The 22,366-nt window shown below is 38.7% G+C and overlaps 1 protein-coding gene across 2 annotated transcripts in view; it reads right to left on the reverse strand.

Annotated features, from left to right (window-relative positions):
* Positions 1–22,366, reverse strand: part of HAO1 (hydroxyacid oxidase 1) — a 51,986-nt gene that overhangs the window by 5,654 nt on the left and 23,966 nt on the right. For both annotated transcript variants that reach the window (XM_017971952.4, XM_002747346.7), the window contains 2 exons: positions 14,835–15,010; positions 4,034–4,125 (listed from right to left, as the gene is read on the reverse strand). In XM_017971952.4, coding sequence (XP_017827441.3) covers positions 4,034–4,125; positions 14,835–15,010 — 268 coding nt within the window. The remainder of the gene's footprint in view (positions 1–4,033; positions 4,126–14,834; positions 15,011–22,366) is intronic.

Consider the following 22,366-nt stretch of genomic DNA (forward strand, 5'->3'; position numbering starts at 1 on the left):
TTGCTGATTGTCTGCAACTGCAAAAATGACTGCAATGATTTCCTCTTTATCTTCGTTTCCTTGTAACATTATGGGAGAAAGGGAAAGGAAGGAGGGTTCTGTTCCCCCACCCCTTAGCTCTGAATTGAACTTGTGATTTGCTTTCACCAGTGGATTATGAAAGAAGTGACAGGATGCTCATTCTAAGCCTAGATCTCAGGAGGCCTTGCATGCTTCCGCTCACTCTCTAGGAGCCCTGCCATTTCATGAGAATACTCCTAACACACGCTGGAAGATGTGAGACAATGCAGAGCCATCCCTGCCAAGCTCATTCTATGCCAGACCTAGTAGCTTGTCATAGACACCTGTGAGTGAGTCCAGCCAAGACCAGAAAAGCACTCAGCAGATCTCAGCCCAAACTGCCAACCCACAAAATTATAAAATGAGATAATGACGATTGTGGTTTAGCCAGTAAGTTTCAGAGTGGCTTGTTACACAGCAAAAGCCAACTGATACATTTAATGTTTCTCAAAGATGGAATTGCATGGACTCTTTTTTTAAAAATAAATTAAAATCGCTTAGAGTTCACAGAACATGCCCAAGAACTTAACAACCCAAATGCTTATTCTATAAAAATGTTTGGCAGTTGAGAGTTTTCACCGTGAAAGAAAGTCATATTTCTAAGCTTGAGGTAGTTTGGGTCCGGAGAGCATCAAAATGAAAAGGCAAAATTGAAAAATAATGCTCAGGATTCAGATACTCTAGAGAATTTCAATTTGAGAAGATCTAGTGCTGCGGATTTTAGAAATCAATTCGATTCTAGCCTATTATTTTCAAATTACTTCAGAGCCAATCTGGATCAACTTATTACCATAAAATGATAAGTGTATTTTTGACACAGTCTTGTTTTTTATTTTTTCTGGGATGTAGCGGGGGCCTAGCAGCACTTCTCAGAAGCAACATATTAAGATGAACTGAAGTTAAATACCTGTTCTAGGATTCCTAGTGACAATAACTATTTCTCCATATAAGCAAACTCTGATTTATATTAGCCTGACACAAAAGTAATTGCCATTTTCACCATTAAAAGTAATGGTGAAATTACTTTTGCACCAACCTAATAGAAATGTAGGATTCATAAAGTTGTCCACTTTCTTTTTGTAAGCAACACAGTACTGTGAAGATGTTTAGACTTAAAAGTCTCGGTGACTTACTCACTTATATCTTATCCCCTTAGAAAGGCGAGACAAGATCTTATTTCAGTGCTCCTCCCATGACATCATGCTGCCTTTGTGGCTCTAACTTATGACATAACAAAATCTGCAGTACAGCAACTTCTTCTGTGCAAGTACTGACACCTGGACACCACAGCCTCCCCCAAGCTTTTGCCACTCACTGCAAAACCCACACACTGAGGGAAGAGCACCCTTCACTGTACACAAAATTCTTTCTCACGTTTCTCTCATCATCATGAGCTTTAAATCTGCTCTGAAGTGTGAGGCAAAACTCAAGCAAGTATCTCCCCTCATGTACACAGCATGCAAAGAGAAAGCTTATTGTTTTGTTTTTTAGATGGAGTCTCGCTCTTGTTGCCCAGGCTGGAGTGAAATGGTGCGATCTTGGCTCACTGCAACCTCCACCTCCCAGGTTCAAGTGATTCTCCTGCCATAACCTCCCAAGTAGCTGGGATTATAGGCACCCACCACCACACCTGGCTAATTTTTATATTTTTAGTAGAGGCAGAGTTTCACCATGTTGGCTAGACTGGTCTCAAACTCCTGACCTCAGGTGATCTGTGTGCCTCAGCCTCCCAAAGTGCTGGGATTACAGGCATGAGCCACAGTGCCCAGCCAGTCATTGTTGTTTAGTTTTTATTATTTTATTTTATTTTTCCATAACTTATTGGGGTACAGGTGGTATTTGGTTACATAAGTAAGTTCTTTAGTGGTGATTTGTGAGATTTTGGTGCACCCATCACCTGAGCAGTATACACTGCACCATATTTGTAGCTTTTTATCCCTGCCCCCTAACTCTTCCCTGCCAAAGTCCCCAGTGTCCATCGTATCATTCTTATGCCTTTGCATCCTCATAGCTTAGCTCCCACATATCAGTTAGAACATATAAATGAATTTTTATTCCTGAGTTACTGCACTTAAAATAATAGTCTCCAATTTCATTCAGGTCAATGCAAATGCTGTTAATTCATTCATTTTTATGGATGAGTAGTATTCCATCATGTATATGTACCACGGTTTCTTTATCCACTCATTGATTGATGGGCATTTGGGTTGGTTCCACGATTTTGCAATTGTGAATTGTGCTTCTATAAACATGCACGCGACAGTATTTTTCTCAAATAATGACTTATTTTCCTCTGGGTAGATACCCAGTAGTGGGATTGCTGGATCAAATGGTAGTTCTACTAAAAGTAGAACTAAAAGTTCTTTAAGGAATCTCCACACTACTTTCCATAGCAGCTATACTGTTTTTGTTTGTTTGCTTGTTTTATTTATTTATTTATTTTTGTTTATTATACTTTAAGTTCTAGGGTACATGTGCAGAACGTGCAGGTTTGTTATATAGGTATACACGTGCCATGGTGGTTTGCTGCATCCATCACCCCGTCATCTACATTAGGTATTTCTCCTAGTGTTATCCTTCCCCTAGCTCCCCACCCCCCTGCTAGCCCTACCCTAGCTCCCCACCCCCTGACCGGCCCCAAAGTGTGATGTTCCCCTCCCTTTGTCCATGTATTCTCACTGTCCAACACCCACTTCTGAGTGAGAGCTCTTAAAATCTGCCCCAAGAGCCCCTGTCGGTTTTCTTGGCGTTAGGTTCTTTGGAGTCTAATTGCTCTTCGATATAGTTCTAATTCAGTCCCACACTATTTTTATTTTTATTTTTTTGAGACAGAGTCTTGCTCTGTTGCCAGGCTGGAGTGCAGTGGCACAATCTCGATTCACTGCAACCTCCGCCTCCTGGGTTCAAGCGATTCTTCTGCCTCAGCCTCCTGAGTAGCTGGGACCACAGGTGCGTGCCACCACGCCTGGCTAATTTTTGTATTTTTAGTAGAGACAGGGTTTCACCATGGCCAGGATGGTCTCGATCTCTTGACCTCGTGATCCGCCCTCCTCGGCCTCCCAAAGTGCTGGGATTACAGGCATGAGCCACCACGCCCAGCCCTAGTCCCACACTATTTAGACCAGTTGAGTTCACTTTTATACCTAGATTCTGGACTCTGATTTTCCAACCCCAATGCATAAAAACTAAAGCTGCACAGTGGAATCTCCTGATACCTTAAAAAAAATGCTACTGCCTATATACCCCTAAGCCCCAAACAGAGATTCTCATAAATTGATCTGGGGAACAGAGCAGGATTCGTCAAAGTTTCCCAGGTGATTCCAATGCGCAGCCAAGTTGGTTCACAACTCGGCCAGACTAGCCTATTTGCAGATCACTTCCCCTCACCTGGGCCTAGGCCCTTTTTCTCCTTTTCCCAACTCCCCATGCTTTCTCTGCAGCTTTTCAACCCCCACCCCACAGGAAATTCCAATATGTCCCTCCGCCTGGTTTCTTGCCTCAATTATACTAATGATCTCAAATTTTACCAAAGCCTTCGCATTCCCACAATTCTCTGTTAGCTCACTTCTTTGAACATTCATGGCATAATCCTTTCTTTCATACTCTGGTTTACATACTTATTGGTGTATCTATGAATGCCAAAATAATCCCTGCCTACAAATGTCTTCTTATTTAACAGGGACTTTCATAGGTTATAAATAAATGTATTAGGCTAATTAAACATAAATGTTTATTAATATTATACTCTATAATTTATAATTATTATTAATAATAATTAATAAATAACTAATAACACATAATTTGGGTAGTTAGGTGCCACTCAACTTAAAATCCAAGATCTCACATAATTGCATCTATTTCACCTTGAGTGATCACAGAAAGTACGTACACAGAGGAGGTAGACAGAGAGATAGGAACACAGTGATGGAAATGGAAACTTCAAAGGGAAATCTCAGCATTTGCGAAAACTCACAGTGGCTGGCACCCCATCAAGTTGTCGAGCCCCATGATTCGACACCAAGATCCCATTCAAGCCATGTTTAACAGCCTCCCTGGCATCATCACCTGGAGAGAGTAAAACAAGCATCTGAGGAAAACTATAACTTAACAGGAGGCTTGGGTTTAGAAGTCCCCACATTCCAAGCAAAGGGAGGCTGACTCCCATATGCATCCCCTTGGTCAGTACTTTTACCATAACAGTATACCCTAGGGTTAGTGTTAGAATATTAGTGGTAGTTTTCTTGGCCAATGAAAAAAACCAATGTTATTACTTATAGCAATTTAATTGTAAAGTAAAAGTATCAACAGATAATACATTGACATAAAGCATATTCTCTTAACACACGTGTACTTTTGCTAAATATTTTTAATAAGATCATACCACTTTATCATTTAGCAGAATTACTCCTTGACAATTTCGATAGCATAAAATAACATAAAAATGGCAAGCACTTTAAATGTAACAGGCAGTGAACAAACCTATTTCTAAAAACAATCTTTAATACAAAGTTGTTACAGCTTTAGTAACTATTTTAAGTAATACTGTTCTATAGTTAAATATGTTTGCTCCAGTAACAAACTATTTACTAAAAGAATCATGAAAACAATACTGTTTCTCAGGTTTAACATTCAAAATGCAATATTAAGCAAAACCAGCTGGTTCAAAAGTGTAGTAAAAATCAGGCCTTGGAAATTTAAGCAAATGGGTGTAGGTCATTGCTAATATCTACAAATTCAGTAGTGGAGATAATGGGCAGACTTGACTGAGAATAATTTTACAAGATAAGCAGATGATCTGTAATTTTAATTATTTTTTAAAGTATATGCTATCATTTTCCAAACTTTGTTTTATAGAATGCTATTTTTTAACTATTCTTATTTTTTTCAAATGATGATAGCAATATTTGTCTTCTAAAATTATAGGTATGTGAAAATTTTAAACCTATATGTTATAGACTGAATATCTGTTTCCTCTCAAAATTTATATGTTGAAGCCCTGAGCTCCAGTGTGATGGCATTTGGAGATGGGGTCTTTGGGCGGTAATTAGGACAAGATTAGGTCATGAGGGTTGGTCCCTTGTGAGGAGATTTGTGCCCTTATAAGAAGAGACAGCACAGAGCTCTGAGCTTTCATGCGCGCTGTCTCCGTGTGTGTGTGTGTGTGTGTGTGTTTATGTGTGTGTGTGTGCTTGCACAAAGAAAAGATCATGTGAGCACAGGCAGAAAGGCAGCAGCCTGAGACCTATGGGGAGAGCCCTCACCAGAAACCATCCACACCGGGACCCTGAGCCCTGACTTCCCACCTCCAGAATTGTGAGAAAATAAAATTCTGTTGTTAAAGCAAACCAGTCTGTGGTAGTTTGTTGTGGCATCCTGAACTGACTAGGATATCATAGTATTATAATTATTGCTATTTGAGAATTCATCTTTAAGGAATCCTACTACAAACTCTAAAATGCAATGAAATAGTACAAAAGATTACCTGGTATATGAATTTCCAGTGTTTACCAACTACTTTGTATTTTATCTATTCATTTGTAAGCCTGTGTTTTGTTACACATTTTTTTGTAAACTCCATACGTAGTTAATAATCTATACTTATTTATATTAAACATAAGATCTAATATTTCTGTTAGATTGTTTTTCATTCTCTGTTTTAATCCAAGCATGCGTTATATTTCATGAGATTTCATTGGTAACTTCTGAGCCACTCCTGGGGAAAAAGCCCTAGGCTCAAAATCAAAAGATGACTTTTTTCCCACCCCATGAATTGCTTAATGCTTTACATATCATTGTTGCTTAATATTTGGACCTACCTATTTTATAATGCAGCTTTCTTTTTCCAGATTTCTAATTGCCTTTCTTTCCTTTTTTCCATTTATTGTGAGACTTCAGAATATCATCAAGTTCTTCAGTCTTTTCAATTATTTGATTTAACCTGTTAGGTCACCTTATTCTCCCCCTGGAGATAGCCTCTGGAGCCCTCTGCCTTCCTGCTACTCACAAGACATAATGTCTGCCTTCAGCTTTGGGTTTGCTCTTATTCTCTCTGAGTTGAGTATCTTGCAGTCTGAGTATGCCCTCATTTGGTGTATATTCCTTTGTAACTTTCTTAAAAAGGATCCAAGTGAGGTAAACTTACAGACCACCTAAATAGCTTCTCTTGTGTGTGAATGATCATTGGATTGAGTCAAATAATCTAGGTGGAAAAACCATTTGCCTCAGAAACTTAAAGACATCAGTCCATTGCCTTCTAGTACCCATTGCTGATGCGAAGACTGACACCAGTTTGATTTGAATTCTTTTATAAGTAAACAGTTGTATGTTTGTTTTCTCTCTTCTATGCATTATGTTTCTGAAATTTTATAAGGAATGTGATAAATTGTGATTCGTTTTCTTGTTCTAATGGTTTACATCACCAGCTTTCAGAAATTATTGGTCTTTAATAACTTTTCCAGGCCTCTCTATTTTACTTTTCTATCTGAAACTACTATCAGTTGGATACTGGACATTTTAAAGTGCTCCTCATGTACGTTCATGAAATAATCTTTTCTTTCTACTTATCTTATTGTTCTCCTTGTTGTTTTACCTTTTGGGAAATGTCATTGACTTCATTGCTCAGCCATTCAGTCATTTCAGCAGTCATGTTTTTAATCCTTGAGAGCGCCTTTTAGACTTGATTTTCTCTATATTAAAACAATCAGAAGTCATTTTTCTAATCATTGGGAACTCTTCTTTATGCTCTAGTTTTCTTTTCATGGCAGACTCTTCCTATTTATATATATTTTCAACTTCTTTGAGTCTATCATTTGGATTTTTAAGAGTTCTTTTTCTTATTTTATCTCTTTTTCCTGGGATCAACTTTTCTATAGATTCATCTTGATTTTTTTATGTTTTGATGTTCCTGATATTCCTAGTGATGCTAAATTTTCCATTTATATTTAGGGAAGGAAGATTGAGGAGCTGTATTGTTTTGTAAATTAGTTTCATTCTTGCCAAGTCCTTGCCTGCAATGGAAATTCTTTCTTGGAAGTTCATGTGAGAAAAGGCAGGAAATGTCAACTAAGAGGCAATTAGACTGTGAGCTCGTCAAGTGTCAGAAAGAGGACAGCATCATGTCATATTGGAAATGCCACCCACCCATATTTGGTCCCAGCCATTCATTGATTTCTTTAGACAGGATCAGCTACTTTCTTACTGAGAAGTCAATGCCAAGTGTCCACTGTTGCGAGCAAAGTGGGGTAGGAGCAGGTTTTCTGGCAGGCACGATAGCTTCCCACACTGATCTACGGTCAGTCACCTTTCATTTAGTCTTCAGTTCCCCCTCTGCCATCCTTGCAGACTATTTACCTACAGCCTCCAAGCACTCCATTACATAATCTACCCCTATCTCCTCTAGGATTTCCTGAAAGCCTATCTTGAGGTATGGTTTTCTTTATGTTTTCCTGCTATTAACATGCTTTCAAAAGTTTCTTAAAATTTCTCTGCTGTTTCTGCACCTCATACTCCTTTGCTTTGCTGTCATTGGTGTGTACATATTTGCATTTCTGTACTTTAATTTCAATGGGGTCTTGGCTTTAATGAGAGGGTTCATGTTTACTCAGTCCATCATTTTAAACCAGAAGCCCAATACACTTTCATTTCAAACATATTTCATAAATGGTTCTCTAAAGATAGGGCCTTAACGTACTACCATAGTACGTTCCATGATAATAAAAATGTTCCAGATCTGTGCAGTTCCATCATACAATACCACTAGACATGTAGCCATTGAGCAACTGAAGTGTGGCAGTGTGACTAAGAGACTGGAATTTTGCCTTTATTTCATTTCCATTAACTTACATAGCCACATGTGGCTAGCGGCTGCCATATTGCACAGCTCACCTTTAATGTTTCCATGAGCTGACATGTCCCTAAGAGACATAACATGGTATTTATTTTTAAAATCTAGGTGTTGTCATAAATAACCTTGTAAATAGTATAAAATTATATTCAGAATTGGTGTGATTTGCTCTGGTTATCTAGTAATGTACATGATACTAAACCTAGTCAAACGTAAAAAGAAACACTTAAAAAACATAGACAGTGGTATTTTTCAACCTCATAACTGAGCATATGTACAATTCTCCAGTTTATATTCCTACGTCTTCCACAATGTAGCTACATCCTGCATCATGAGAAATCAAATATTATCAATAAACAAATCCCGTAAGGGAGGAAGAAGTGATTCACTGCTTAGGCTAAGTCACTGGACCACCTGGACCTACATCCCACATCTGCTATTTGCTTTCTGTATAAGTTACTTAACTTCTCTGTGCATCATTGTCCTAAACCATAAAATGAGGATGCTGATCCACATATGATTAGCTTGTGGATTAAACAAGTTGAATGTGTGTTTAGAAAGTGCCTGACACATGTGGAACACTCAGATAAATATTAATGATTATTACTATTTTCCTCTGATGGTGCAGGGAGTACAAACTAAGAAGATGAGTAGGTGGAGAAAGATTTGTTTGCAGGATACGTTTGGCAAATCTATTTGAGTTCTGTTTATAATAGTTACATCCTAGTCAGGATTACAATAATAAAGTGCCTCCCATTTGAATTAAATGCTTCTTAAGTAACAGTCTGTTTTCAGCCCTCATTTCAAGTGGTTTTTCATATTCTGTAGGTAGTACTGGGAATATAGGGAGCATGACAGAATTATTTACTCAGAGGATAGGATGTGAGTTTCTAGAGAAGCAAAGACAATAAGGATAATTTATAACCGGATATAAGCCCCTTTTATTAGCTGCTTATGCAGCCTTGTCCACAGTTTTACATTTTATTTTAACACAGAGAGAAAAGCAATTTTGCCTTAATGAAAGTGCCAAAATATTACCACTTAGCAAAATGTTCATGAATCTTGGATATTTTTATTAATTCTTAGAGTTTTAGAGTGTGGTGTTCCATATTTGTGAACTTGCCATTAAGTTCATTGAATGAGAAACACAGTCGTCAATGGGCAGTGGCACTGTTTGCTATCCTATTAATATTTTATTTCCATATTTAATTTAATATACCCAAGTGAAATGCAAGTACTCAGGATCTGAGCTCAACTTTCAAATCCTTGGAACTTTTGGCCTAGACTCTGTTCTGATTTAGGGGAGTGTAATAACTAAATCCCAGACACATGACAGCAATTTTAAATACATTAAGTGAATATTTTTTAGAGTATCTTGAACAATGTATACAGGCATACCTCGCTTTATTGCACTTTGCTTTATAGCAATTTGCAGATATTGAGTTTTCTAGAAATTGAAGGTTTGTGGCAACCTTGCATTAAGCAAATGTATCAGCACTATTTTTCTGACAGCACGTGCTCACTTCGTATACCTGTGTCACAGTTCGGTAATTCTCACCCTATTTCAAACTTTTTCATAATTGTTACATCTGTTATGGTTGATCTGTGATTGGTAATCTTTGATGTTACTATTGTAATTGTTTGGGGGTGCCATGAACCATCACATTTAAAATGGGGAACTTAATCCATGAATGTGTGTGTTCTGACTGCTCCACTCACTGGCGATTCACCCATCTCTCTCCTTCTCCTCAGGCCTCCCTATTCCCCAAGAAACAACAATATTGAAATCAGGCCAATTAATAACTCTACAATGGCTTCTAAGCACTCAAGGAAGAGTCACTTGCCTCTCATTTTAAATCAAAAAGCTGAAATGATTAAGCTTAGTGAGGAAGGTATGTCAAAAGCCAAGATAGAACAAAAGCTAGGCTCCTTGTACCAAACAGCTAAGTTGTGAATGCAAAGGAAAAGTTCTTAAAGGAAATCAAAGTTGCTACTCCAGTGAACACAGGAATGACAAGAAAGCAAAGCAGGCTTATTGCTGATAGAGAAAGTTTGAGTGGTCTGGATAGATGGCGAAACCAGCCACCACACTCCCTTAAACCAAATCCTAATCCAGAGCGACACCTGAACTCTCTTCAACTCTATAAAGGCTGAGAAAGGTGAGGAAGCTGCAGAAAAAAAAGTTTGAAGCTAGCAGATGTTCGTTTCTGAGGCTTAAAGAAAGGAGCCATCTCCATAACATGGAAGTGAAGATGAAGCAGCTGAGTGCTGATGGAAAATCTGCAGCAAGTTATCCAGGAGATCTAGCTAGGAAAATTGATGGAGGTGGCTACATTGAACAACATATTTTTTTTTTTTTTGAGATGGAGTTTCGCTCTTGTTACCCAGGCTGGAGTGCAATGGTGCAATCTCAGCTCACTGCATCTTCCGCCTCCTGGGATCAGGCAATTCTCCTGCCTCAGCCTCCTAAGTAGCTGGGATTACAGGCAAGCGCCACCATGCCCAGCCAATTTTTTGTATTTTTAGTAGAGACGGGGTTTCACCATGTTGACCAGGATGGTTTTGATCTGTTGACCTCGTGATCCACCTGCCTCGGCCTCCCAAAGTGCTGGGATTACAGGCGTGAGCCACCATGCCCGGCCTGAACAACATATTTTTAATGTAGATGAAACAGGCCGTATGGCATCTTCTTCCAAACAAGCCTTCCTCATATTGGAAGAAGGTGCCATCTAGGACTTTCATAGCTAGAGAGGAGAAGTCAACAAACACATGGCTTCAAAGCCGCAAAAGACAGGCTGACTCTCTTGTTACGGGCTAATGCAGTTAGTGACTTTAACCTGAAGCCAATGCTCTTTTACCATTTCAAAAATCCTGGGGCTTCTATACTAAATAGTTATACTATATATTATAGTATATAATAGTGTACTAAATATTATGCTGATTTAGTATAATCCTAGGGTTTATACTAAATCTACTCTGCCTCAGCTCTATAAATAAAGCAACAAAGTCTGGATGGCAGCACATCTGTTTACAGCATGGTTTGCTAAATATGTTAAGCCCACTGTTGAGACCTACTGCTCACAAAAAAAAAAAAAAAGATTTCTTTCAAAATATCACTGCTCATAGACACTACACCTAGTGACTCAAGAGCTCTGGTGGAAAAACACAGAAATATTAGTGCTGTTTTCATGCCTATTAACATAACCTCCGTTCCATAGTCCATCAATCAAGGAGTAATTTTTACTTTCAAGTCTTATTAATTAAGAATATATTTCATAAGATTATAGCTGCTATAGTTAGTGATTCCTCTGATGAATCTGAGCAAAATAAGCTGAAAACTTTCTGGAAAGGATTCACCATCCTAGATGCCATTAGGAACATTTGTGATTTATGGGAGGAGGTCAAAATATCCACATTAATGGGAATTTGAAAGATGTTGATTCCAACCCTCATGGATGACTTTGAGTTCAAGACTACAGTGGAGAAAGTTACTGCAGATGTGAACAGTAGGAGAACTGAATTAGATGTGGAGCCTGAAGCTGCGACTAAATTGCTGCAATCATGATAAAACTTAAATGGATGAAGAGTTTCTTCTTATGGATGAACAAAGAAAGTGGTTTATTGGGATGGAATCGACTCCTCATGAGGATGCTGTGAACATTGCTGAAAGAACAAAGGATTTAGAATTTTACAGAAACTTCACAGATAAAGCAGCAGCAGTTTGAGAGGATTGACTCCAGTGTTGAAAAAGTTGTACTGTGGGTAAAATGCTTCTCATGGTAGAGAGAAATGTTTCCTAAAAGGAAAAGTTAATCAATGCAATAAACTTCATTGTCTTATTTTAAGAAATTACCAAAGCCACCCTAAACCTTCAGCAACCAGCACTCTGATCAGTTAGCAGCCAGCAACATCTAGGAAAGACCCTCCACCAGCAAAAAGACAACTCCTTGAAGGATCAGATGATCATTAGCATTTTTTAGGAGTATGATATTTTCCAATTAAGGTAGTATATGTATTGGTTTTTATACAAAATAGTCCATAGTATAGTGAAAACGTAACTTTAATATGCACTGGAAAGTCAAAAAATCTATGTGACTTGCTTTACTGGGGTGGTCGGAACTGAACCTGCAATATCTCTGAGGTATGCCTGTGTATGAAGAGCTAACTAGAGAAAAGTTTCTCAGAAACAAAAAGCCACAATAGAAGCAAGACAGCCTAACTGAAAAAAATTAAAAGAAAAAGGAAAAAAAAAACTCTAGAAAGCACTCAGCCTTTGCTCAAAAAAGCCATTCGTTTGCTAGTGCGAGTTCTGATGAAGACCAAATCCTGTCTCAAGTACATGTTTGGAGCTTGCACTGAAGTTCTCCAAGGGCAGTTAACCACAATAAGAGATTGTATCTTGCATTCCAACTTGCATTCATTAAAATACAATTCTTAAAATGGTGAAATAGTCAGACGTTTGGTAGAGATCTTTCCAGTTGCTCATGACTTCATGTTCCTGCAAACATAACCTGTACTTTCTGTAAAAGGAAAATGAAAGAAGATGGGCGACTCTCAGTCAATCCATGTGACTTCTTGATAAGGACCTGTGATGTGGAGAAAATTGGATTTCCCAGAAGTTACCCTGCCACCACTCCCTTCAGATCCAGATTGAGCATATGTGTTACTTGGTGTAATTGTTGTCATAGAGATGATTCTTGTTTGTTAAATAAATGAACCAAATAGTTACAGAAAACTAGACAATGTAAACTGTACATGTATAAATAAGTTATTTCCCTTTAAATGTCACATGCCCGCATCTCTCCTTCTCTTGGTTTTTGAACTTTTTTTAATTAGAAAGATTCATAGTTTTCATCAAGAAGTTTAGTAAGTAAATATTTGGGCTATCTAATAAGTGTAAAATGTCACAAAAAACATTTAAAAACAAGCCAGAAATCCATATGGATGAGAAGAAAAGGGAGGTGGTGGTGATGGTGGTGGTGGTGGTTGTCCTGGTAATGGTGGTGTTGATGGTGGTGGTGGTTACAGTAGTGGTGGGTGGTCGTGGGTGTTCCAGGTAATTGTGGTGTTGATGGTGGTTGTGGTTATGGTGGTGGTGGTGGTAGTGGTAGTGATGGCGATGGTGGTAGTTGTTCCTGGTAATGGTGGTGTTGATGGAGACTGTGGTTATGATGGTAGTGGTGGTGTTGGAGGTGCTAGAGATGGCAGTGGTGGTGGTCATGGTGGTAATGGGAGTCGTGCTGATAGCAGTGGTGGTGGTATAAGTGGTGGCAGTTGTCCTGGTTATGGAGTTGGTCATGGAGATTGTGGTTATGGTGGTAGTGGTAGTGGTGGTGGTGGTGGTAGCAGTGGTCCTAGCTAAAGTGATAACAAGATGAAGTTCTAGAAATCAAAATATTTATCAACATAATATGTGATAGTAAATCTAATTAAACTGATTTGCATCGTATCTTAAGGGACAAAGTTATAGAAAATGAAACACGTTGGAAATCCTAAATTGAAAAGGTGGTTAGAAAATAAAATGACCGGGCTGGGCGCGGTGGCTCAAGCCTGTAATCCTAGCACTTTGGGAGGCCGAGGCAGGTGGATCACGAGGTCAAGAGATCGAGACCATCCTGCTCAAAATGGTGAAACCCCGTCTCTACTAAAGATACAAAAAATTAGCTGGGCATGGTGGCGCATGCCTGTAATTCCAGCTACTCAGGAGGCTGAGGTAGGAGAATTGCCTGAACCCAGGAGGCGGAGGTTGCAGTGAGCCGAGATCGCGCCATTGTACTCCAGCCTGGGTAACAAGAGTGAAACTCCATGTCAAAAAATAAAAAAAAAAAAGAAAAGAAAATGACCTTCTTCTTATCTTTGTTCCTCATTTGAAGCAATTATGAAATTAGACTAAAATTTTATTCTTCCTTAATGTTTTAAAGCCAGTTCCCCTGGGCCATCTCTGTGATTAACTGTCTTAATTTTCTAATTTAATTATACTTTCTCAGTCCCCTCCCTGCCATTAGTCTAGGTTATCCCTACAATTATCTCTTTTCTGAGCAACAACAGTTTCTAAATGTCTTCCCTGGCCACAATTTTGCCACCTCCATCCATTAGGTCCATTGTGCAAAGCATGATTTCTCTAAAATGCTTAACCGATGAGGTTGCTTCTCTAATCGAGACACTTCAGTGGTTCCAGGCACTTTGAAGCCCAAATTCTCTAAATGGCTTATTTATTTTTCATTAAGCATAATTGCTTTATTCTGCCAATACTTCTGTCTGAAATAGAGTCTATTGGCTTGATATCATGACAAAAAACTCCAGCATCAACTTTCATCTTGAAAAGTGTTTTCTAACCCACTCTTATATAATTGTTCATATTCTTGTTTAAGCCACACCCTTACATTGCATAGATTTCTGTATAACATTTTATTGGACCCAAAATGCGTGTTTCCTACAAAATACATTGTCTTTTTATCCAAGGATCTGATATTATTTTATTTTATAAAAAAATTTTGGCACACAGTATGTATGATGTTTATGGAATGAATGAATGAGTGAGTGAGTGAATAAGAGAATGGATGAATGAATAAATAAATGAATGGCACAGAACCTTCTGGTTAATACTATTTAGTCCCCACAGTTGAATGCTGCCACAGTAAGTAGCACTAATAATCATGGATGACAACATGGATGCAAATAAAAGAAGTTAAACCATTGTTTAAAGGTGTCTGTAAAAAGCTAACTTCCTACTTCATGAGAGTTTAGCTCTGCTTCAGAATATTTAAGAGTAAAGAGGTATTTATTCACTAACATGAAAAGAGAGAATTGAGAATTGGAATCTCTCTCGATATCCATGTTAATTTTTCCTTATTTTCCTTTAAGAATATTATGACCACATCCATAAAGGATCATAAAATCGGTATGAATTCAAGTAGAGAAATAAACAAACCTCTTAAAATGCCCTTTGCAACAATTGGTAATGATGTCAGTCTTCTCAGCCATTTGATATCTTCCCAGTTAATAGATGGGTCTATTGCTTTAACCACATATGCAGCAAGTCCACTGTCATCTCCAAAACTTTCCTCAGGAGAAAATGATAAAGTACTGTTTTCAAAATTTTTCATCCTAAAATGAGAGATGCATAAAATGAGAAACTTGCCAAAGTTAGAAATATCTTTACAATTATTCATTCAATGAAAAAAGTTACCCTTTTCAAATCAATTGGCTGTTCACTCCTCATTTATCTATAAGTCAATTTCATGCATATTTTCCATATTTTGATGTAGGACTGTAGACTAGATGTGACACTCTAGTGGTCTTAATCAGTGACCTAAAGTTTATTTTACACCTTAGCCTGTGTTTATACAAACAATTCCGTTTCAAGAAAAAAGAAGTGTCCATATTCAAACACCTCCTTTTTAAGACAGTTTATGGATATAGACAATAGAGTTGACACTGTTTTCAGCCAGCAATGTAAATTAATCATAATTTTAAAAACATTTTTATGGTGCTTTATAATTTACAAAGGGTTTCATATGCCAAAGTTATCACAATTTATTTCTTTAAAGGACTCTTAGAAAGTAAAACCGATACTCTATGATTCCCATAGAAAATAAAAACAGTGATACACAACAAATTGTCTCAAATATAAAACTAGCTAATAGTATTTGGGCACCAATCTAGGTCTCTTGACGTGGTTCCTAATTCTATTCTCTTTGCTCAGATCTGTTTCCTCCTGGTTATGATACCTGACCTCAGGAAACCTTACAATGCCCTTGTAGAAATTCTAGAAGAGGTTGGAACTGCAGTTAACAGGTGTTAACACTAGTGTCTGCTGCCCCTGTAGACTCCTTCCTGCCCTGCTAATGAGGTAGTGGTGGTTGTGGGCATGGGAGAAGTGGGAAGTGCTTGTCAGCAGATGAGTTGTTACCTCTTGCCTTTCCCTCTGCCTTTTAGTTGTTCTCTCTGAACCTCTCTGTCTGCTGACTCAAACTTCTCTAATCTTCCAGACAAGTTTGACAAGAACATGAGCTTTTCAATTATCAATACCTTCATTTCTCTGCCAGTGGTTTTTTTTTTTCCTTGCTCCTGAGCCTGACCCACACATCAGACTGGAAGCATTAGGGATGTTGAAGTGAAAATACCCCAGCTCCCTCACCCCTAGGTAGACTACCCCTGAGATAATTCTGCCTAAGCTCCCGAATTTTCCAGCAGGGTTAAGCTTCAGTTGCCCACAGCTGTAGCTGTGCTGGTAATATGCCCTTTGTTGAATGCCTTCTGTCCTTTGCCTCACTTTCCAACTCCTCTAACAGTATTCTCTTTACCTTCCAAATGAACTAATTGCACTTAAATCACAGGCTTACAGCCTGCTTCTAGGAGAACCCAAACTGAGACATGGTACCACTGAGTTGCTTCCTTCCCATGTGTCTATTTTCACCGACCCAGCTTAGCCCAGTATTTCTCTAACTCACTTCTAAGAATCTGCAGCTGGCTTCCCCTATGCCTGAGGTCCTTTCTCTTGGCCTAATATCCTGACTAGATTTTGGCAGTTCCCCACACTGGGAGCAACATCTTTTCAGCCTGCACCTCTGACTGTTAGATGGATGGATGACTTGAGGGTACACAATAGAATCATTCCTGTGACTTATCTGCCCACAGCCCCAAATCCAGTTGCAAACTTCTCCTGAAAGGCTGTTTTTGACAGTAACTGTGACTTCAGTGACAGTGACAGCAACTGGACTCACCTTGCTTTTCTGCATACTATTAATTCTCCTGCCAGTCAATCTCCTTTTTTGGTAAAAGTATACTTGTATGTACATTGATCTCTGGCTTAGTCCCTTCTCTTTCCCTCCACTAGTTCTGTCATTAAATGTAGAAAAGATCGTGGAGCCATATAAAAATTTATATATCATACTAGAAGAATCTAGCACACTATTTTAAAATTATTTTTAACAATCATGACTTCCTTAAATAGAAAACTGTGATTTTTTTTACACTTTAGTGTATTTTAGCTAACATAACTAGTTATGTAGCTTGGGTGGCATATATTATCATAAAGACGTGAACATTCACATTGCATATAACACAATTCATATCCCATATAACTCAATTCAAGCTGTTGACAAAGCTTTCTCAATAAGGATTTAAACAGTTAGTCCTATAGTTTCATGGACTCAGATGGCCATAAAAGATCATAGAAAATTTCAGTGAGTCATATGGATGCCCATCTAGTGGTTGGCTTTTCGTGGGGATTTTAGCTGAAATGCCTGGACTTTTGTTTATTTAAGTCAAACCACTTACAGTTGTACATTAGCTCGTAGTCCTTGGTCCTCTGTGTCACCCTAATTTGAATAAAGCTAACTTCTGCTCAATAAACATCCTTATCATGAAGACTTATTTTGTTACTTACAAATGATTAAATTATAATCAATTCCAAACTTTTAAATAATATCATTAATAAGAAAAAGTCCAATCTGTCTATCCCATAGCAAGACCAGGAAAAGAAAAAGAAAAACATCTGTATGTGTATATACTCTGCATGGCACCCCACCCCCATCCCAAACAAGCTCCAGTGTTTCGGCAGGGGTGGGGTGAAAGGGTGAAATGGATAGGAAAAAACAGAAACATGGATAAAATTATATAAATAACTGTTGTTATTCTTGGATGGTGAAATGCGGATCAACACTTGAATGAATGTTGCCTTACAGAAATTTCAGTGCACAATGAAGCCTTGTTGTTAGTCTGAAACTTTGTTCAAAGCCAGAAGCCAAGAAAAAGTTTTCAGATATCTTGACAGAGACTCACGATGGAGTGTTTTACCAAGGGCTCTGAAAGAAATCTCCATGAATGCTATTTTTATTCGGATTATGACATATATATAAAAAACACTTAAAGTGGCTTCTGATAACTAAAGTATTCCATTTCAAAAGGAGAAAAAGGGGAGAGATCAAAATAATAGCATGATTACTTAGGGCTTAATTCTCCAAATCCTGATCTGTTTAATGACGCAAAGGTAAGAAACAAGATTTCTTCTTTGTAAAGTGCTCATTATCTCTTGAGTGGCCCTAGAATATACATTTTAATATAGAAGGTGTTTTAGCTGTTAGTAATTTAGCATCATAAAAATAGTAACAATTGCTAATGTAAGTTAAACATTAACCAATAGTAATGATCATGAATATTGAGTAATATTGAAAAATATTATTTATTATAAGTATTGATAATGTAGCATTAAAGATAAAGCCACATAATTTTGTCTTGGGAAATGAAAAAATAAAATGACCAATAAAACCTACAGTATTAACAAAATATGAAAAGAAAGAGATGGAAAGAGGGGCTCTCATAAATACAGACATTGATACATGGGCCTCCAGACTTTAATTCTGCGGTTAGGAAAACACTTGTGTTGAAACACAGCCCTGGTAATTTCTTCCTCAATGTGGCTGCTAGAAGAAGGGTTCAGGGAATGAATTTTGAGTTCCAATCCCGGTTCAGCTCTTACTAGTTTTGCTACGTTGGGAAAATCTTGTATGTTCTAGTATGTTTTACTGATGAATATTCAACAATCACTTAGTGAGCATCTACTACATGCCAATGTTTTCAATGTTTAGGATATATCGATAAATAAAATAGTCAAGAATCCCTGTCCATGATAAGCATAATCAATAAGTAAATTACAAAGTATATCAGAACATAAGCACAATACAAAATCAAGAAAAAATGTAGAGCAGATTGAGAGGGATAAGAGTTGGCAGAGACTCAAAATGAAACTTTAAGTATGCTAACCAGTGTTGGCAAAATTGAGACGCTACCTTGAGGAGGAAATTAGTAGAACTGTGTTTGTTGTTATTTGTTACAACAGCAATAAGAATAGCACGAAGGTATTAGAGTATAGCTCCAAATGTCAGAAGTCGAAAATGTGTCTCACTGGACTAAATCTCAAGATATTAACAGAGCTGCATTGCTTCTGGAGGATCTAAGGGAAGCCCTATTCCCTGGTCTTTTCCAGCTTCTGGAGGCTCCCTGCTTTCTCTGGCTCCCGACTACCTCACTCCAATCTCTACGTCTGTCATGTCATCTGTTTCTCTGACTCTGACACTCTTGCTTCCCTCTTATAAGAACCCTTTTAATCACATCAAGCCTACTGCGATAAAACAGGAAAATCTTCCCATCTCAAGCCCCTTAAGTTAGTCACCTCTGCAAAGTCTGTTTTGCCACATAAAGTAACAGGTTCCAGGGATTCATTCATGGACATCTTTGTCCTGCCATACTTACCGATGAGAACAATTTCCTAACCAAGGAATTTAGAGGCTATTGTGCGGCGAACCAAGTCCTTCACTGATCTCTCTCTTCCCTGGCCCTCTCCCACCCTGTTATCCTGCTCATATTTGCATCTCTACCATCAATTTTTATTGTGGTTTCCCAAAATAGAGACATGTATATCCATTCCTAATGTCAAGGCTCAATGGAAGTGAGGATGTTCATCATGCGTTGATTCTAGACATGACTGCTACAGACAGAGGGAACAGCCAGTGCAAAGGCTCTAAGGTTCCAGCATGTCTGGGATATTGAAAGAACAGCAGGAAAGCCAGAGTGGAAGAGTAGGTGAGGATGTGAGTGCTGGGCAGTGACGCAGAGGTCACGGAGACCTATTCACATTGAATCTAGCAGGCCACTTTAATCATGAGAGACCTAAGAAGATAGTGGCAGACCCATCTGTTTGTGTCTGATATATTTTGGCTGCTGTGATCAATAAATCACTTCTGGGCTTAAGAAAACATGATGCTGGGCAAATCATAGAAAAGGTAAGTGTCATGATTTGCCTTGATCTTAGTCAATGACCAGAAATTACTTTTCTTCTCTTTAAACTGCCTTGGCACTGTATTGAAGGGTCAAATCTTAATTCAGGGTAAATAAACCATCTCCGTAGGGATATGGAAAAAGAAAAAGTTCCTGCCCCAAAGCCTCAGGAATCAGTCTACTGAACTGGCTTCATTCCCTGCTTCTTCCAAGAGCAGATAAGAAATCTCCTTACTCCCTCTCAGTTTCAGGAACCCCCATGCCATTAATAATGTATACGCATACATCTGTTTTGCATATGGACCAAGCAGAGACTACCAAACCTCTGAACTCCTGCTGGGTCCAGATGCCAAGATTGGGACCCTCCCCCATACCCAGGCAAAGGAAGCAGCAAGGGCTGGAAGGAGCCATGCTTTACAAAGTCATTCTCCTCTGGATTTCCTGCCTCCCTTGCCTGCCAAACCTCACTTCTCAAAAGCCAGGCTTCACCTTCTATGAGTCAGGTCAGTTGCGGAAAGAAACCGATTTCATATCAGGCTGTAACAGATGAGCTTTTAGGGTGTATGTGGCCTCAGGCGGAAGCCTGGACCTCCCATTAGTGTGCTCTGCCTTTGAGAGCTGAATGTGGGCCACTGAAGAAGTGACCAGAAGGCACTGGCCTACACCAAAGTCCGCTAGGACAAACAATGCCAATGTGCACTCTGAGGGGCTGGGGTACAACCAGCTGTGAGGTGTTTCCCGTGTTCCCTATAACCTGGATGTGCTGCTCATTATTTGATCATCTTCAGACTGGAGATGTGACAAGCTAGGCAGCCGCAGCCAGTTCTGTGCACACTGACAACTGAAAAGGGTCTTTGTTTCATGGCCCTTCACGTCATCTGGGAAGGAGCCCAGGAGGAAAAGAAAAGGGGGAAAGCAAATCAACCTTCCCGCCACTCACTGAGTGGCCCCGGCACTGAAGAAGCAAGAGGTACCAGGCAGAATTAACAACTGTGTCATCCCCACCCCATCTAAATAGATGCGTCTGTGAAACACATTTTGCTATCTAGAGCAATAAAGTGTGTCTCAAGTTCAAAACAAAACAAAACAAAAAACGCTACTGTACTTATTATTGTTGTTACTATTGTTAGTAGTAATAGTATTAAGAGATGGAGGAAATGGAAGAACAAATTTCTTTTCAAATGGCCAAGGGGAAATAATGAGGAATGTTTCCTGTAGGAAGCCTCGATAGTGGAAAACTATTTTAGAAAAAATAAAAGGTAGTCAAAATACAGAAATAATGTAAATACAGGTTTTATATTGGGGGAACTTGAAGCCATCAGCTTTCTGATGAATTTGGCAAGGAATAAGACTATGTCAGAGGCTTTTGTTTTTGTTCTTTTTAAACACAGGGTGTTTTGGTAACCCTGAGTCTGGGATATGTGGAACAGTTTTATTGGCAAGTTCGGCAGGGAGAGCACTTTCTTTTTTTGTTATTGGCCTACTCCTGGTGCCACATGCAGAAATAATATCCTAAACCAGCCTGGTAGTAACAGGGAGGTAACATTACACAGCTAATTCACACATGGCTCAACAGCAAGATTTTATGCACAGTAGTTTATTTTCACATAGCCACATCCACAGCAGAACTATGACACTTGTATAAGACCATGCACCAACTTACGTGGTGAGATACACTCCACACTGACCATAATAGATATGAAATTCCAGGCTTTCAAAAATATTCTCATTCGTATATGGAATGTGAATTTGATTTCAGATCTTTTAGTTTTTGAATACTTTAGAAGGTGGCTTCTTTTGTCTCTATTCTTTTGTCTCTTTTCAATCTTCCTAGCCCTGGCTTTTTTTTTTTTTTTTTTTTTTTTTTTCGAATACAATTCGAACATAGAATAAGCAAGGGCCTATGTGGAATGAGGTCTGAGTGCCCAGGAAGTGCTCATCATCTTACATATTGCAATAGAAGCTGTAGGAGTCCATCATAAAAATGTTCTTCATTAAAACTAAGATTTCGACCCCTTTTCAAATACTTATAGGCCTGAGGGACATCATACATTTACATGAAAAATCCAAGAGCTCATTTTGGTGGAAGCTAAAGGAAGGAAAACATGATGGCAGAAAGAGGTGTATAGATAGTTTAAGGAGATTGGGTCTTTTCCAGAAACTTCCACACAGTTTCCAGCTTTGACTCAAGATGATTGTAATCCCAAAATACTATCAGGAAAGAGACAATAATTCACTGCTTGTGGACAGGGTAAATGATGAAACCAGTATAGTTCAACATCAGATTATGTGACATATTGTTTTTGATAAGATGAATGATTTGGGTGAATGAATGAATGAATTCTTTTTTTTTTTTTTTTTAGACAGTCTCACTCTGTTGCCCAGGCTGGAGTTCAGTGGCGCAATCTCAGTTCACCACAACCTCTGTCTCCCGGGTTCAAGCAATTCTCCTGCCTCAGCCTCCCGAGTAGCTGGGATTACAGGCACCTGCCACTGCGCCTGGCTAGTTTTTGTAGTTTTTAGTAGAGACGGGGTTTCACTGTCTTGGTCAGGCTAGTCTAGAACTCCTGACCTCATGACCTACCCGCCTTGGCCTCCCAAAGTGCTGGGACTACAGGCGTGAGCTACCGCACCTGGCCTAATGAATGAATCTTGACCCATGGACGAACCACAGTGAAAGGA

The sequence above is a fragment of the Callithrix jacchus genome, chromosome 5 (genome assembly GCF_049354715.1).
Source record: "Callithrix jacchus isolate 240 chromosome 5, calJac240_pri, whole genome shotgun sequence".
NCBI lineage: Eukaryota > Metazoa > Chordata > Mammalia > Primates > Cebidae > Callithrix > Callithrix jacchus.